Source organism: Phyllopteryx taeniolatus, chromosome 18, assembly GCF_024500385.1.
Source record: "Phyllopteryx taeniolatus isolate TA_2022b chromosome 18, UOR_Ptae_1.2, whole genome shotgun sequence".
In the NCBI taxonomy this organism is placed as follows: Eukaryota; Metazoa; Chordata; class Actinopteri; order Syngnathiformes; family Syngnathidae; genus Phyllopteryx; species Phyllopteryx taeniolatus.
The window spans coordinates 8,606,615-8,623,721 of NC_084519.1; the positions used below are offsets into that span (position 1 = coordinate 8,606,615).

The window sequence follows — 17,107 nt, forward strand, 5'->3', positions numbered from 1 at the left end:
TGTTACATCTTGTTACATCTTGTGTGTGGTGTTACAGGAAGCACAAAAATACAAGGATAACCATGAATAGTCCCCTTTGTCAGCCAATAACTGAGAATAGGTTCCACATAAAAAAATTTGAATAGGTACACTTTTGTAGGGTCAACCACAAATGAGCGGGGGTTCATTATAGTTTTTCACATTCATCACCCAGCAGCTCACATATAGTAAGTACCCTTTGATGGCCTTCTAAATGCCTCACTCACATGTTAAGTGACCCAAAGCAGTTGTGATTTTCTCCCTTGCCAAGGTGAGCCATTACGGCCACCTGCCTCATTAGCCTCCAAATAAAAATGTGCATTTGCGTCACAAGTTGTTAACAGGCTCTATCGACGGCTTCATGTTTTTAAGCGGATAGTCTAGTTTTATGTCGCTCCCCAGTGTTCCCGCGGGTCTATTAAAACCAACGTGATCAGTTAAAATATACACATTTGGTTTCGGTGTTGCTCCTTGCAGGGGGGACGTTACGGATCTACGCCGACAGCCTGAAGCCCAACATCCCCTATAAGACCATCCTGCTCTCCACTAGGGACACGGCCGACTTTGCGGTTGTAGAAGCGTTGGAGAAGTACGGGCTGGAGAAGGAGAACCCCCGAGAATACTGCATTGCCCGGGTAACTATGTAAACTATTTTTTTCCACGTCTTTTTCTTGGGATTTTATTATGCACATACATTCAACGTGATACAAAATGTAACCTGATTTAATCATAACAGTAAAAAGAAAACGGGAAATAAAGTAATTAAAACAAACCGACACTCTCATTCGCAAACTCCCACGTCACTCACCAGTGTAGAATGTGAGGATTTTGACCCCAAAAATAGTGGCACCTCACATGCATATTTTATATTGGTATCATCATGTCCCTCCAGCCATCCATTTGCCATTCCGCTTATCCTCACTAAGGTTGCGGGCATGCTGGAGCTTATCGCAGCTATCTTTGGGTGAGAGGCAGGGTACCCTCTGAACTGTTTGCCAGCCAATCGCAGGGCACATATAAACAACAACCATTCGTACTCACATTCACACCTAAGGGCAATTTAGAGTCTTCAATTAACCTACCATACATGTTTTTGGGATGTGGGAGGAAACCAGAGTGCCCGGAGAAAACCCACGCAGGCACGGGGAGAACATGCAAACTCCACACAGCGGAGGCCGGATTTGAACCCAGGTCCTTAGAACTGTGAGGCAGATGTGCTAACCAATCGATCACCGTGCCCCCATATTATGTAATCATGCAAAAATCTACTTTTATCCAATTACTCAATTAATCGATAGGATAATTTCTAGAATAATCAATTTAAAAAAATATTCAATTGCTCAGCCCTATTTAAGGCCAAACAGCTGCGCTCGCAAGGGGCTGCAAGATAACATTTTAAGTGCAGTCTTTAGATTCCACCTTTTGTCACAGGCTCGGGGGCAACCAAGGTCACACACGCACAAGCGCATACGAAAAAATGCTGTGCCATTGTGTCATTGTGTGTGTATTGAAAACACAACATGAAAACCACTGGGAGGAAAGCAATTTAATGACTTTCATACAGAGACAGCAGAGAGCAGATGCTGAGTGTTGGCTGTCTTCCCTGCAGCCTCCTGACACACACACACACACACACACACACACACACACACACACACACACACACACACGCACACTGCTTATAGTTGTAATTTGCTGATGAGGTCGCGGCACAGCAAAAGTCCATTAGGTTAGTGAGGTCGGCAGGACCATGGCTTGTTTGCATGTCAGCCAGTCTGGGGGAGGGGTGAAAGTGTGTGCATGTAGAAACGCAACACAAAGCAACAATAGTCATGAAGTACGGTACTATATTCAAGTTGCCAACAGCTCGCATGTCGTCGATGGGACACAGTTGTGCTATAACACACCAGGAAAATTATGGATGATAAAATGACATTTAATTATCATATTATTATTATTTAATCATTGTCAATAAATTGTTAAATAAAATAAATTTGGTTGTTGTTGTGGTGCAGCAAGACGACAAGTCTGGCAAGGAGGTGATCCTGGACGATGGCGAGTGTCCTCTGCAGATTTTTAGGGACTGTCCTGCTGACAGAGGTAAGCTCTCTTTTGCATGTCTTTGCTGCTCCCTTGTGCCAGTCTACGATCATTACAACAGTGAAGGTACAGTGGCGCCTTGAGATACGACTGCAATTTCCTCCATGACCACACTTTTAAATCAAAACGCTTGTATTTCAAAGAAAAAATTTTCCCCCATGGAAATGTCGTTAATCCTTTCCAGCTCCCCCCCCCCCAAAAAAAAACCCAACAACAATTGTAATGTGTTTTTAAATAAGGAAACTATCACTCTATAATATTCACCTTTATAAAAAAATATCATAATAGTGGAATTAAATGGTATGTAAAGATTTAAAATGTATGTGCATCATGATTAAATCATTGCGACTCCAGGTTTGCGTGACTTCGCCACCGGGCGGCAATCTAATGCAGTCAAGAAAATAATAATAATAAAAAAAAATAATATTACTGTAAGTGACTCAGTAAGCTTCAGTAAAGTTAGTCATTTTTGAGAGCCTAAAGAGTATATACCTGTGAGTATTTTTAAATTCTCTGCATGTGTTGCTGAATGGTTTGTGTTTAAATATCTGTTGCATAATGCGCTTTAACACCACCACATACAGTGGGTAAGGGAAGTATTAAGACCCCCTTAAATCTGTCACTCTTTATTGTATTGCAGCCATTTGTTAAAATCATTTAAGTTCATTTTTCCCCCTCATTAATGTACATACAGCACCCCACATTGACGGAAAAAAAACGGAATTGTTGGAAGTTTTGCATTATTAAAAAAGAAAAATTTAAATATCACACAGCCATAAGTATTCAGACATTCTGCTCAGTATTTAGTAGAAGCTAATACAGGCATGAGTCTTTATGGGAATGATGCAACAAGTTTTTCACATCTGGATTTGGGGATCCTCTGCCATTCCTCCTTGCAGAAACTCTCCAGTTCTGTCAGGTTGGATGGTGAATGTTGGTGGACAGCCATTTTCAGGTATCTCCAGAGATGCTCAATTGGGTTTAAGTCAGGGCTCTGGCTGGGCCATTCAAGAACAGTCACGGAGTTGTTCTGAAGCCACTCCATTATTTTAGCTGCGTGCTTGGGGTCATTGTCTTGTTGGAAGGTGATCCTTTTTTTTTTTTTTTTTTTTTAGCACACTCCATGCGGGCTTTCATATGTCTTGCACTAAGGAGAGGCTTCCGTCGGGCCACTCTGCCATAAAGCCTCGACTGATGATGGTGCAGTGATGGTTGACTTTGTAGAACTTTCTCCCATCTTCCGACTGCAACTCTGGAGTTCAGCCACAGTGATCTTTGGTTTCTTCTTTAACTCTCTCACCACGGATCTTCTCCCCCGATTGCTCAGTTTGGCCGGACGGCCAGCTCTAGGAAGGGTTCGTCCCAAACGTCTTCCGTTTCTGATTAATTTCCTTCCAGACTGACTGAGGAGTATCTGCAACATTTGCACAATCAACATTGTCCCATACTATCGTACTACTCGCTTGAAGTATCGGCAACCTTTGCACAATGGTCATTGCACCGGACTATTGCAATATTAGTCATTCGAACTGCTCTAAGTGCTAGAGGACTGGACTCTGCATCTTTTTGCACAATTGTCAAAAAATCATAAATAATAAAAAAAAAATAATGTACCGGCATTACCAGATAACTAGCAACCCTTTATTGCTCAGTGACTGTTTTTCTCAATGTCTTTATGTCTCAAAAGTGTTTTTCTGTCAATTGACTGTCTGTTGTCGTACTAGAGCGGGTCCAATTACCGGAGACAAATTCCTTGTGTGTTTTTTGGACATACTTGGGAAATAAAGATGATTCTGATTCTGATTTAACACATTCACTGCCATTGACGGCTTTAGAAGTCAAATAGCCATGTGAACTGGGAAGGTTGGGAGTGAATGAGTTAAGGATTAATGAGGCCACTGTGCTCTCATGAACCTTATGTGCAGCATTTGTAACCTTGGCCAGATCTGTGCCTTGCCACAATTCTGTCTCTGAGCTCTTCAGGCAGTTCCTTTGACCTCATGATTCTCATTTGCTCTGACATGCACTGTGAGCTGTAAGGTCTTATATAGACAGGTGTGTGGCTTTCCTAATCAAGTCCAATTACGTTTTTTTCTGTCAATATGGGGTGCTGCGTGTACATTAATGAGGAAAAAAAGAACTTAAATGATTTTAGCAAATGGCTGCAATATAACAAAGAGTGAAAAAAATTAAGGGGGTCTGAATACTTTCCGTACCCACTGTCGATGGTATTCAATAGCAAGTCTATGGCGTTTCCCATTATGTGTTAGCATTAAGCTAGTGGACTTGTTTTAAATGTATGTAAAATTCTCAGTTTTATTTATTTTGATGGTAAACTTCAACTGGGAGTTGAATTAAATGGCTTGAAGCCTCTTTTTTGAAGAATTGTTCACTGTCAAACTGCTGCTTGTTGTGAAGTGAGTTGAGTTCACTGCCCGTATAGCGCTCGTATTGTTAATGTTTTTATTTCTTGTATATTAGTAAACAAATTATTATTTAGCCATCAAAAGTTATTTCTCAAACTTTTGTTTTTATAGTTTGAGGAGCCACAAAAGCAAAAAAAAAAAAAAAAAAAAAAAAAAGCATAAAAATCACTGTTCTACTTGTTTTATTTATTTATTATTATTATTATTATTTTTTTTACAGAAAGCTTATTTTCTCCACTTTTGGAAGTGACTTAGTTCAACGTACAGTTTCTATTACATGTCTCATTTTTAAATGTTTTTTGTTGTTGTTGTTGTTGTTATGTGCAGGGGCATTGGTGTTCCAGCTAAAGAAGAGACCGCCCGACTACCAGGTGAGGAAGATGAGGAAAGCAGATGACAAAGGCCTGCAAGGGAAGGATGGCTCCGGGTCCTTGCCGCCGGAAAAACTGCCTTACCTAGTGGAGCTGAGTCCGGGTAGGCCTACCACACGTACACGTACACTCACCTGCACCCGCACCCAATGGCAATTACATTTTATTCAATTTTATTAGTACAAGCTCATCGTGGCAGTTGGTGATTAGCTGGTGTCAGTGTTGCTCATTTGAAGATGCAAAAGAAGGAGCAGCTAGGTCAAAGCGTGGTGAAGTCTCAAGCGAATCACATGTTGAGGAGTCCAGATGTCACTTGGGAGTTTAATCGCACGTGAAATTCACTAAAGTGAAGTTGAAGTCTCAGTGAGCACATAATCCAATGTACTTGATGCCAACTGCTACCCTGTAATTTTAGAAGGAATATGATGGGACTGTTCAACAAATCAGCCTGGAATAATCCTCACTTGGTTAACTGGGGAATGAAGGAAATCCTAAAGTGAAATAGAGACTCATATTTGCCAGCATTCCTACTAAAAAATTTGGTACAATTTCTTTTAACCATGTGGGGGTGAGTCTTCTTTTTGAGTCTTTGGTGCAGCTGTCTAGTTGTCAGTGAAAAAAATAGTAGTGGTGAAGCTGCTATTATACACTTACAAGGAGAGCTTGTATTGAGATTTTCACGATTCAAACCAGTTCTCAGGTGTCTTGATAAATGCTCACTGAAATTCTTCTGTCAAAACACAAAGGGTGAAAAATTACACTGCACTTATCACACTCTGCTTCAAATCATTCGGTTTGGGGAAGGGGGTAGTCTTTTATGACACTTTTAGTGAATATACAGTGTAAGAAAAGTAAGAATTCTAGCATCTTTTTTGTGGTGTTATTGGAGACTTGTGTTCACCTGCAATGTCCACACTGAAAATGAAGCCACCACCGACTAATTTAACCATTATGGCTCGCCTGCAGAGACCCAACTATTTGTATACAAGCAATTAACTCATTCACTGCCAGCCATTTTTAAAGCAGAGTTCCTTGTATTGTAGATGCCTAAACTTGTCTGACTTCCGTGTTATTTGTCTGACTCATTGACATGACAAACTAAGATTGCCTAATCTTTATCTTGAGCTCAAACACTGCGCTAATCTGAAATCCAAAATTAATCAACACCTCCATCTACAGGGATCTGTTAAGTCATTACAGTGGTTTCTCAACCTGAATTTCACAGACAAGCTTGGCATGACCCTCTTCCACCCCTACCCGTTCAAAAACATACTTGAGGAATATATACCAAGTAGCAGGAAATAGTTGGATACCAGTTGACAGATATAAACATTCACGGCAGTGTATTAGTTAAACCGTACAGCCCACCTCCAGAGACACAACTATTTGTATATAAGCATTTAAAAAGTAAATTTTCCATAAAATTTTAATCCTAACAGGCTGCAAAAATTTGGCAAAACGCATCACCGGGAGAGAGTAGTAAAATATGAGTCTCTCAGCAGGCAGTGGTGGATACGCATGGGACCCATTTTCAAACATTTCAGGCTCTGAACAACAATTTTTATCCGTTTTTATTCCGCATTGCTTTAAATACAAACAAGTGGCACCAGCAATAAATCGGGGCACTAAGGGAGAAATGTTGGAAGAATACGGGGAGATGGTGTAGCCACAAAGTGGGAGTTTGAGGGGCTTGCATGGAAACAGATGGTAAGTTGCAGTCTCATCCTTGACATACGCTCCAGGAAAAAAAAACCACTAATAAATGAACTGAACTTCACTTTGCCTAACAACCTTGTTTCATGCTCCTGACCCTGCTTCCCCTTCTCTCTTGTGCCTTCTCCCCATCTACGCACTTACACTAACACATTAACACCCCAAGTGGGGGACACAATAATAACAGGTGCCCCTCTTGTTGGTTAATTGCCTAACGAGATCACGCTGCATTTTCACCCTTTGCTATGTGTCTTTTTTTCCCCGCTTTCTCGTGGCATGGTGTGGCACTGCCCCTTCGTGTGTGTGTGTGTGTGTGTGTGTGTGTGTGTGTGTGTGCGTGTGCGCGCGCGTACGTGCACTGGGGTCCTTGTGCATGTCTTCTACTTCCTGTGCCTGCCTGCAATAGGGCGAGGGAATCACTATGCCTACTACTCCTATCGGCATCATGAAGGTAAAAAGTACATCTCACACCTCTTCTTTGTGTGTTATCAATGTCTGGATGTAGCAAAATTGTCATTTAAATGTAAAGATTACAACAAAACCAAAGTAAATAGTGCTGGGAGTGAAAATGGCAGAAATTCAAGCCATTAAAAGATATGGTGGTGTTATAGTGATGGAAGGTGTTAAATTGAGTTTTTTTTACGCCGTACGCTTTTCTTGTCCTCATTTTTGCATTATTTTTAGATGCAGCTCCCTGAGCAAATGAATGGGTATCAGAAAAACCTCTGTTTTTTTCTTCCCCAAAGAAGTCAACTTTTCCTTTCTCCTCACTGTACTTCCTTTTGCCTGTACTAAGTTCATGTTTGAATAACCATCAGTAATGGCTCATCAGACCCTTCAACCACAAATTTAGATTATTGTAATGGTTTATTTGAAAAGTGTGCAGTCCTTGTTAATGTGCATTGGTATGAAATACTAGGCTTCAAGTATATGGGTGCATCTCAATTAATTAGAATATCGTAGAAAAACAATTATTAATATAAGTAGATCTATTAAAAAAAAAAAAAAATGGAGATTTATTAAATGCATCGGAAAATGTGGTTCAGAAGGCCGAATTCTACTTATTTTCCACATTAAATCATTTTCATTGTTTTGTTTTTGTAATGTAATTCTTTGATGGAACTGGTACTGGCCCCGATATTCATGATATAATATGATTGTTTCATATTTAGTAACTTCATACTGCAATATTTAAGCCTTTAAGAAAATATAATTTCTGTATGTTTCGCAGGTATTGTTTTTTTCTGGCCGGTATAAAGTCTCATTGAATGTTTAACATTTGACATCCCAACCACTAATACTAGAAAACTTGCAGAATGGCCGATGATCGAAGATTAACCTGACATGCTCAGTGCGGTAAAATGGCTTGGTCGTTTTAAGTGGATACAACTCAAACTAATTGGGGGGGGGGGGGGAGCAAGAATGTATATTTATTAATGAAATTTGTACTGGCCCGGTTTGGCCAGCATCTGTAAGGTACATCTTGGCCGAACATACTGTCATAATGGCCCAGGGCCATCGGGCCAACATTGATGTCGGACCCTGCACTTTATGAAATAAGTGACATTTAGTACTGAACGTTTTCATGATTAATTTTTTTTTTTTTTGTACCTGTACTTAAGTGCCTCCTTGCATTGCAGATGGGTCCGACTCGCGGGACAAACCCAAGCTGTACCGCCTCCAACGCAGCATCACAGAGGTGGGCTCGGACTGCACAGAGGACGGGGCCATCCAGGTACAAAAGATGCAAGTCCATACTCCACTTTTCATTTGGATTGTTCTGACGGTTCCGTGTGCCATCAGCTTCTGGGCCCGGGCGTGCTCCCTCACCACTGCAACCTTACGCACAGCGAGGGCCTGGTGACGGTGACGCCGCACGGCCCCGATGCCGACACCTTCGTGGACGGCCAGCGCATCAGCGAGACGGCCGTGCTGCGCTCGGGGGCCACGCTCCAGTTCGGATCGGCTCACGTCTTCAAATTCGTCGACCCACTCTACGACCAGGGTGCCAAAAGGGAGCCGACTGCCATGATGCGGACCAGGCACAAATCTGGGTGAGGAAAAAGTCTGATTCTAGTACTAGTTGTAGTCACAGGGTTATGATTAAGTTTCTCGATATAGGAAGATTCCTGGTACTAGTCTAGGCAGAGTCTGATTCTAGTACTAGTTCTAGTCAGAGTGTTGGTTCTAGTTCTACTCAGAGTTCTGGTTTCAGTATTACTTCTAATAATAATAATACCACCACTTATATAGTTAGTCACCTCCAAAAGTATTGGAACGGCAAGGTCAAGTCCTTTGTTTTTGTTGTATAATAAAAGACATTTGGGTTTCAGATCAAAAGGGTAATATGAGACAAAAGTTCAGAATTCCAACTTTTATTTCTTGGTATTTACATCTAGATGTGTTAAACAACTCAGGACAGAGCACCTTTTGTTTGAAGACACCCACTTTTCAAGTGAGCAAAAGTATTGGAACAGACTATTAAATACACTTAAAAGTGAATAACGTTTAACATTTAATGGCACAACCCTTACTTGAGTCACTGACGGTGTAGTGGTACACTCTCCTAGCTTTGGTGCGGGCAGCGTGGGTTCAGTTCCCACTCAGTGTGAATGTGAGTGCGAATTGTTGTCTGTGTCTATATGCGCCCTGCGACTGACTGGCGCCTAGTTCAGGGTGTCGTCCGCCTTTCGCCCAAAGTCAGCTGGGATAGGCTCCAGTACCCCGCAACCCTGAACAGGATAAGTGGTGTTGAGAATGGATAGATGCAACCCTTACTTGCAATAAATGCATCAAGCCTGCGACCTATTGACTTCACTAGACTGTTGCATTCTTCATTTGAAATACTTTTCCAGGCCTTTGCTGCAGCCTCTTTCAGTTCTTGTTTGTTTCTGGGGGGTTTTCCCTTCAGTCTCCTCTTCAGGAGGTAAAATGCAGGCTCTATTCGGTTAAGGTCCGGTGATTGACTTAGCCATTCTAAGAACTTCCACTTTTTACCCCTGATGAAGTCCTTTGTTGTGTTGTTAGTGTGTTTTGGGTCATTGTCTTGTTGCATGATGAAGCTTCTACAGATTAGTTTTTGATGAATTTTTCTTTAAATTGCCAGACAAAATGGTTTTGTAGACTTCAAAATTAATTCTGCTGCTCCCATTATGAGTTACATCATCAATAAAGACTAGTCAGCCCTTTCCAAAAGCAGCCATGCAAGCCCAAGCCATGACATTACCTCCACCATGCTTCACAGGTGAGCTTGTGTGTTTTGGATAATAAGCAGATCCTTTCTTTCTCCATGCTTTGGCCTTTCCATCACTTTGGTAGTGGTTAATCTTTGTCTCATCAGTCCATTAAACTTTGTTCCAAAACCTTTGTGGCTCCTCTCTGCACTTTGCAAAATCCAATCTGGCCTTCTGATTCTTTTTGCTGATGAGTGGTTTGCATCTTGTGGTATGGCCTTTTCTATTTCATCTCTCGAAGTCTTCTTCGAACACTGGATTGTGATGCCTTCACCCCTGCCCTGTGGAGGTTGGCAGTGATGTCACTGACTGTTGTCTTTGAGTGTTTCTTCACAGCTCTCACAATGTTTCTGTCATCAACTGCTGTTGATACCCTTGACCGACCTGTTCGATGTCTTGCTCGGTACACAAGTAGTTTCTTTCTTTTTCGGAACAGTCCAAATTGTTGTATTGGCTATGCCCAATGTTTGAGCAATAGGTCTGATTGTTTTCTCTCTTCTCTCAGCTTCAAAATGGTTTGCTTTCCTCCCATAGACAACTCTCTGGTCTTCATGTTTGCTTAACAGCGAATACAGTTTTCACAGGTGAAACCCAAAGCCAAAAACAAGCACTATCTAATCTAATAAATCTAAACGGCAACACCTGAGCAACTAGAAACACCCATCAGTCACGTTCCAATATTTTCGGTCACTTGAAAAGTGGGTAGGTTCAAACAAAAGGTGCTCTGTCCTGAGTTGTTTAACATACCTGGATGTAAATACCATGAAATAAAAACTGGAATTCTGAACTTTTGTCTCATTTATCTTTTGATCTGAAACCCAAATGTCTCCAGTATACAACAAAAACAAAGGAATTGATATTGCCATTCCAATACTGGGACTGTATATACTTTGCAGTTGCACACATTATTCATTCACTCCTCAATCACACCTTGGTGGTGGCAAGCTACTTGTGTAGCCACAGCTGCCTTGGGGCAGTCTGACGGAATCGTGGCTGACATTGTGCGCCTACGGTCACTATGACCACCGTCGAACATTCAGCCACATTCATTCATAGGCAATGTGGATTAAGTGTATTGCCCACGGACACAACGACGACATGCGCACACGGGCATATGAACCAGCGATCCTCAGGTTGCAGGGTCATACTCTTACACTCTGCACCGCCTCAGATTTCGTTCTAAAAAAATGTTTGAGTTTTAAGCAAAAACAAAAGTGTTGCATTATTATTTTGTTGAGTGTCATTTCAATCGGAGTCAGTGTTCCGGTTTTTGGATCTGGTTTGAATTGTGATGGCAGCAGCGGGTCTGGTTCTGGCTCTAGACTGAGTCGTGGTGAGAGATGCTCGCCATCTGTGAGGGGAAAGATGATGATGAGGTTTGAGATGAAGGTAGCGACGGATCAGAGGAAATTAGAGGAGAGGAAGAGCAAAGGTTGCTCGGGCCCTCTAATCTCATCAACATGGTGCAGGGTGGGGCCTCCTCCTCTTCTTCCTTTTTCTCCTTCTTTTCGGTTCCCACACAATCGTGGCCGATAAGAACGAGAGCAAGGGCACGTGAATGAAAAAGCAACAAGAATTTTCAGATTTCACTGCAATGGGAATTACTGATGATTGAAAGAAGTTTCCACAGTGTGTGGTAAAGTTGCTCAGTTTTCTTCTTGTTTTTATTACTTTCACCAAGGAGCTTGTGAGTGTGAACATGTTTGTCAATTCACACGTAATGGGAACATTGTAGAAAAGAGGGAATTGACAGAATTAGTAGGTGAATATTGATAGCGACGTCTGTGAGTTCGGATGACTTTTGTCATGCTAACAAGTGTGTCTTGTTTTACTCCGTGTTATTTGTGAAAGAGTAGTGATTGACTTTGTCACTTTAAACACTACATGCTTCTGTTATTTTTTTTGTCTCCCACACTTAAAACCTTTGACAGCTGGAAGTCATGCTTGACAATGTGGCCTCACACTGGCATCTTCTGGCCAACACAAACACCTAAAACATTGAGTGCGTGTTGGTGGGTGGGTGGATAGTTTGTGCGTGCGCGTGTGCGCGCGTGTGCTTGCATATGTGTGCTCGTGTGTGAGTAGGGATGGGCGTTTGGGGAGGTTGGGTGTGTGTGTAATAATAATAATAATCCATTACACTTATATTATTATTGTTATATTGTTAGTATTTTATAGACACTCAAAAGAGGCTTTACAATTGCATACATTATTCATTCACTCCACAGTCATACCTAGTGGTGGTAAGGTATGTGTGTAGCCACAGCTGCCCCCGGGGCAGTCTGACGGAAGGGTGGCTGCCATTCCGCGCATACGGCTCCTCCGAACACCACCACCACCTTCAAACATCCAACCACATTCATTCATCCAAGGCGACGGTGTGTGTTATCTACAGTGTGTGTGCGCGCGCGTGTGCGTCTGTGTGTGTACAGAGTACTGTACCATGAGTGTGTACCATTTGGTGTACCTTTTTTGTGTGTGTCCTGTACTGTACTGTGTGTTTGTGTGTACTCTAAGGGAGTCTCAATGAGATGTCCTCAACCCTCACGGGGTGCTTTTGTGTGTCTGTGCTGCAGCAGCGTTCCCGAAACCACCTTTGATCTTCAGGGGGACATCCACAGCGGGGCCGCCATGCCCACCAGCAAGGTAACACACGCAGGCACACACACACACACACACACACGCAGTTTGTATAGGAGAACATGGCCTTTAAATTTGCACAAAAGCAAGCAGAAAAGCACTCCTGTGTGTGTGCAGAGCTCAGGGAAGCTGGAGATGGAGCGCGGGATGGTGAAGCCCATGATCCGAAGCGAGCTGCAGGACAGCCGGACTCAGGACGGCTCGGCCGAACGGCCCGAGTTGACTCTGCCAGCCAGCATCGAGTTCAGAGAAAATTGTGAGTCAAAACTTTAACTGGATGCAAATTGGGCTCGGCATTATGGCCTTAAAAGAAAATGTTAGATTAATTTTTTTTCCCCCCGTTTTTCCCCTTTGCTTATAGAAAACGCGAATTACATTTAAAATAAGTTATTTTTTCTATTCCTATTTTTTACACTGGGATTTTCTTTATTCCCCCGATAACAAATAAGCTATTTTTTTTGCACATTAACTTGCATCAGCTTCCACATAAATAAAATACAAAAATATTTTTTCTTTATAGACAATGTATAAGTAAGTATTTCCTCTTGTAAATACAATTTTGCTTTGAGATACGAGTTACCCTATTTACAACTTTTTTTTTTTTTTTTTTTTTAGATCGAGCCGTCATTCGGACGATTCTTTTGCTTTGACTTACGAGCAATAATTTGAGATACAGGAGCTGTATGATGACAGGGAATTTATTTATTTACTTCGTTGTCGTTTTTGGTTGTTAGGTCAGACAGAAAGGAGGACCTGATTCCCTTTTAATGCCAGAACAGTTTTTAATGTGCCACAGTTTTTAAGCTGCCATGATTGTTCTTTATGTTCTGATGGATATTTATCGAAAATTTCAGTGGGACAGAACAATGTTTTAAAGGGGAGTGACAGAAAAAAAGGGAGAGACAGTGAACAGATAACTAAATAATATAGGAAGAGAAGACAACAAAAGACAGGACAATAGCTATAAGAAAGATTAGGAAAGGACAAGGACAAGAGGGGAAGCATCCGGGACAGACGCAGTGAATCCGGCTGTACAACTGAATTGTGGTGGGAGTGGGTATTTAAATTCTAAACATCTATAGAAACAGTGCAAGTGAGAGGATACCCAGGAAGTTTGCATCGTTGTTAGTTATTTATCGAAATGAGTGACTGGCCCCACACCAAGTGAATAAGTCCCAGGGGTGTGTGTCTGCAGACACATGCAAGTGAATTGACACCGTCTCGCATGCACAATAACCTTCAGAAGTGTCCTGTAATTCCTATCCCTGCACTGCGGGGGCTCAGGACCCCACCCCACCCCACTCAAATAAGAGGTGGCTCGGGCCCAGGAGCCCACCTCGGGGCAGCGGGACACCACCCACACTGAGGGACCCAGGGCGGTCCACCGGCCCCACCGAGGCACCCCAAAACTGGCCACCCAGAGGCCGCAGGGGTCCAACGCCACCCCGAGTGAAAAAATATTTACAGTGAATGGTGTGAGTGTTTGCTTAGTGAGTGGTTTAAGAGGCATGGCTCCTGCAGGCTGGGCCCATCCGGGGAGAGAGGACCGCCACACCCAGCCCCGCAGTACCGCCCCCCCGGAATCTGCGCCCATCCCAGCCAGCACCCAATACCCACCCCAGAGTACAGGAGGTGGACATGCCCCCAGACCAGGCAGCGGCAAAACCCCACAGCAGGCCCCATGGTCAGCAGGGATGGTATTTGCTGAATTATACTACCCCTGGTTGGCCAAGGTGTGCGCACCAGAAGGGACCCACACAGTTGCAGTGCTTTATGATGCACCAACTGTATAATTCTTTACATTCTGTTTAATTAGTACTATATGTTTTTATAAAGTACAAAACTATAGAGTGCTGTTTTCCTTGTTTAAAAAAAATATATACTCCAAAAAGTTTTTCTTTTGGTAAGCTGGAACGGGTTGACATTTCCATTCATTTCGATGGGGAAAGATGATTTGAAATATGAGTGTCTTGAATAACGATGCACTGTACGAACACAAGTTTATTTGTGCTTTGAACTGCGAAATCAGCTAAACAAAAAGGATAAAAAAGCGTCCTGACTAATTGATTAATTACCCAAACCTAACACAAACTATTACCTTCTTGGTGGAGGTAACACCCACTGCGTTTGCTAGCGGGTATTTACCGTATTTCGACTTTGTGCGCAGCCGAAGACACGTTCCTGTCGGCCATTATCAACTACACCAACAGCTCGACGGTGCACTTCAAGCTGTCCCCCACGTATGTTCTGTACATGACGTGCCGCTACGTGCTGTCGCCCACCTACCGGCCCGACATTTCGCCCTCGGAGCGGACGCACAAAGTCATCGCCATCGTCAATAAGATGGTGAGCATGATGGAGGGCGTCATCCAGGTGAGTGCTCGTCATTCTTTTTTTCTTCTCTGCATCCGGTCCATTTGTGTGTCACTTTTCTGTTGTAATTTTGCGTGTGGCAAACGATCATTTAGTTGTCTGTCTGTCCATGCTTAAGCTCTGTGTTGCCAGTTGTTGTTTGTGCATCTGTCCTGCGCTCGGCAGTGCTAGCCGCTCGTGAAAAAGCTAATGCACAAATGCGCGTATGGAGAGTTTATGGCTTATTTTATGTATCATAACCAAGAGGGCAGTTACACCGGCAAAGCACACTGATGTTAATTCATCTATTTATTGAGGTTCAGCTCAGGTAAATTCAGTTTTATTTCTATAGCGACAATTGACACTCGCAAGACACTTCATATACCGTCGCTGTTGGGCGAAATCCTCGCATGTCCAAAATGAAGCTGTCTTACATGAGTTACCAAAAACTGCATTGCTAATGTTGGTATTATGTTTAGATGGATGGATGGATAGACACTTTATTCATCCAGTGAGGAAAATTAGATACCTTATATTGCTGTCATGTATTGTTATGCACAAACATAAACACACCACCACCTTAAAATCATGTGCAATTGATGATTTAATGCGCTAATAATTTGTTACTTTATTAAGCTGTCATTGATTAAAATGGGAGGACACGTCGCTATCTATCCACATCAAAGTCTGCACTGACACCAACCAGACAAAAAGCAAACGACTGTGATTACATCATCTTCCCAAACTCTTTTCCAGAGGTCTTAGAGCCTTGAGTGATGACTAAAAAGTTTAAGAGCCGGAAATGGATCTTCACCCTTTCCTTTGTGGCTGACCATTGTGGACCGAAGCATGACAGCAATCCATTTTTAACAAAACCGGCTTACTCAAATGTATTTAACCATTTTTCTATTTCCATATTTTAAATCTTGAGGTGACGTAATACCCCATGGCTCCCACAGAGTGAGGGAAGGGGCCGGGTTGTCCAAGACTTCTCAGACAGTGGAGTGTGCGAGAGTTATTAGATTTGTTAAGCTATTTTAACACTTTAAATTGGTTAATAATTTTTCAAATTAACAGATGACGTGGGGAGAGATCCATGGTGTTGACTTGTGAAAAAAATATGAAATTGACCATATTTGGACGAAAGTGATGATACGGCGCAGGTCAAGAAGCATGCTCCTCACTCGATCAAAGAAAGTCAAACAGTTTCATATGCATTTACTTGTATAGCTTCTTTTTACACTGACATGCATAAATATGACAAAATGTTTCCTTGACATTTTCATTGAAAGCTCCTATGAGTTTGATAAACATGAATTGTATCCTGTAATGAGGATAAGCGCTAGCAAAGATGGATGGTTGGCGATAGTGAGTTGAAACATCCATCCATTTTCTACAGCTATACTCTATCCGGGCTGCCTTTTGTGTCAGAGGCGGAGTACACTCTGGACTGGTCCCCAGCCAATGGCAGCTAAACCCTTAGACTAACAAGCGCTGTAGAAAGTAGATGGACGCCTAAAGTTGTTTCTACGGTGGTGAGGAGTTTGAACAAGATGATGCTTGTCATCTTTGAATGTGACAAAGGACAGACTTGTCATTTGAACCATGACCATATGTGTGTGTTAGGTGTGTGTTTGTCTGTGTGTTTGTTACCATAGTGTAGTTGTTGACGTGTTCTCTCCCTGTCTGTGAACGTGTCCTTCCTCCTCCTCCTCCTCCTCCTCGTCCTCCTCCGTTCCTCCGTCCATGCAGGAAAGTCCTGAAGGGGATCAGGTAGGATAGCATATCATGAGACTCTTGCTTTTTCTCTCTCAATTTCTATCTATTTCTCCCAGGGCGGGCTATTTCAAATGTTCTTCAATTAAATTAAAATGATCATTTAAACCCTCATAACGACAAATTACAGAGTCAATTACAAATAACTCTTAACTATAATGTGTCGCAAATACAGAATAATTAGTACGCAAAATAAACACAAGAACAATTTCCATAGTTTTCATGATGATTTCTGGAGTCCGAAATGTTGGCATCTGCGGATGAAAAGCCTTGGTGAGGCAGAATGTGGCTCATTATCCAAGGTTATGTGTGAATGTGATTTATCAAACCTGAGATGAATTACGCTGGTTGATTTGTGCGGTTTTAAATAGTGCGTCTGAAAGGCAGCTGCAAACTAATAAACAAACCAAGCATGCCAGTCACAAGAACAAGTCATGCCATATCATCTATGACAAAACTCTTTTCAGCGCAGTGTGAT

The 17,107-nt window shown here is 42.3% G+C and overlaps 1 protein-coding gene across 1 annotated transcript in view; it reads left to right on the forward strand.

Annotated features, from left to right (window-relative positions):
• LOC133468590 (afadin-like) overlaps positions 1-17,107 on the forward strand; it is a 95,624-nt gene that overhangs the window by 30,494 nt on the left and 48,023 nt on the right. Inside the window, 9 exon segments of the mRNA XM_061754669.1 lie at positions 496-653; positions 2,034-2,118; positions 4,872-5,018; positions 7,035-7,079; positions 8,269-8,363; positions 8,432-8,682; positions 12,438-12,507; positions 12,619-12,757; positions 14,669-14,874. Of these exon segments, the coding sequence (XP_061610653.1) occupies positions 496-653; positions 2,034-2,118; positions 4,872-5,018; positions 7,035-7,079; positions 8,269-8,363; positions 8,432-8,682; positions 12,438-12,507; positions 12,619-12,757; positions 14,669-14,874 (1,196 nt within the window).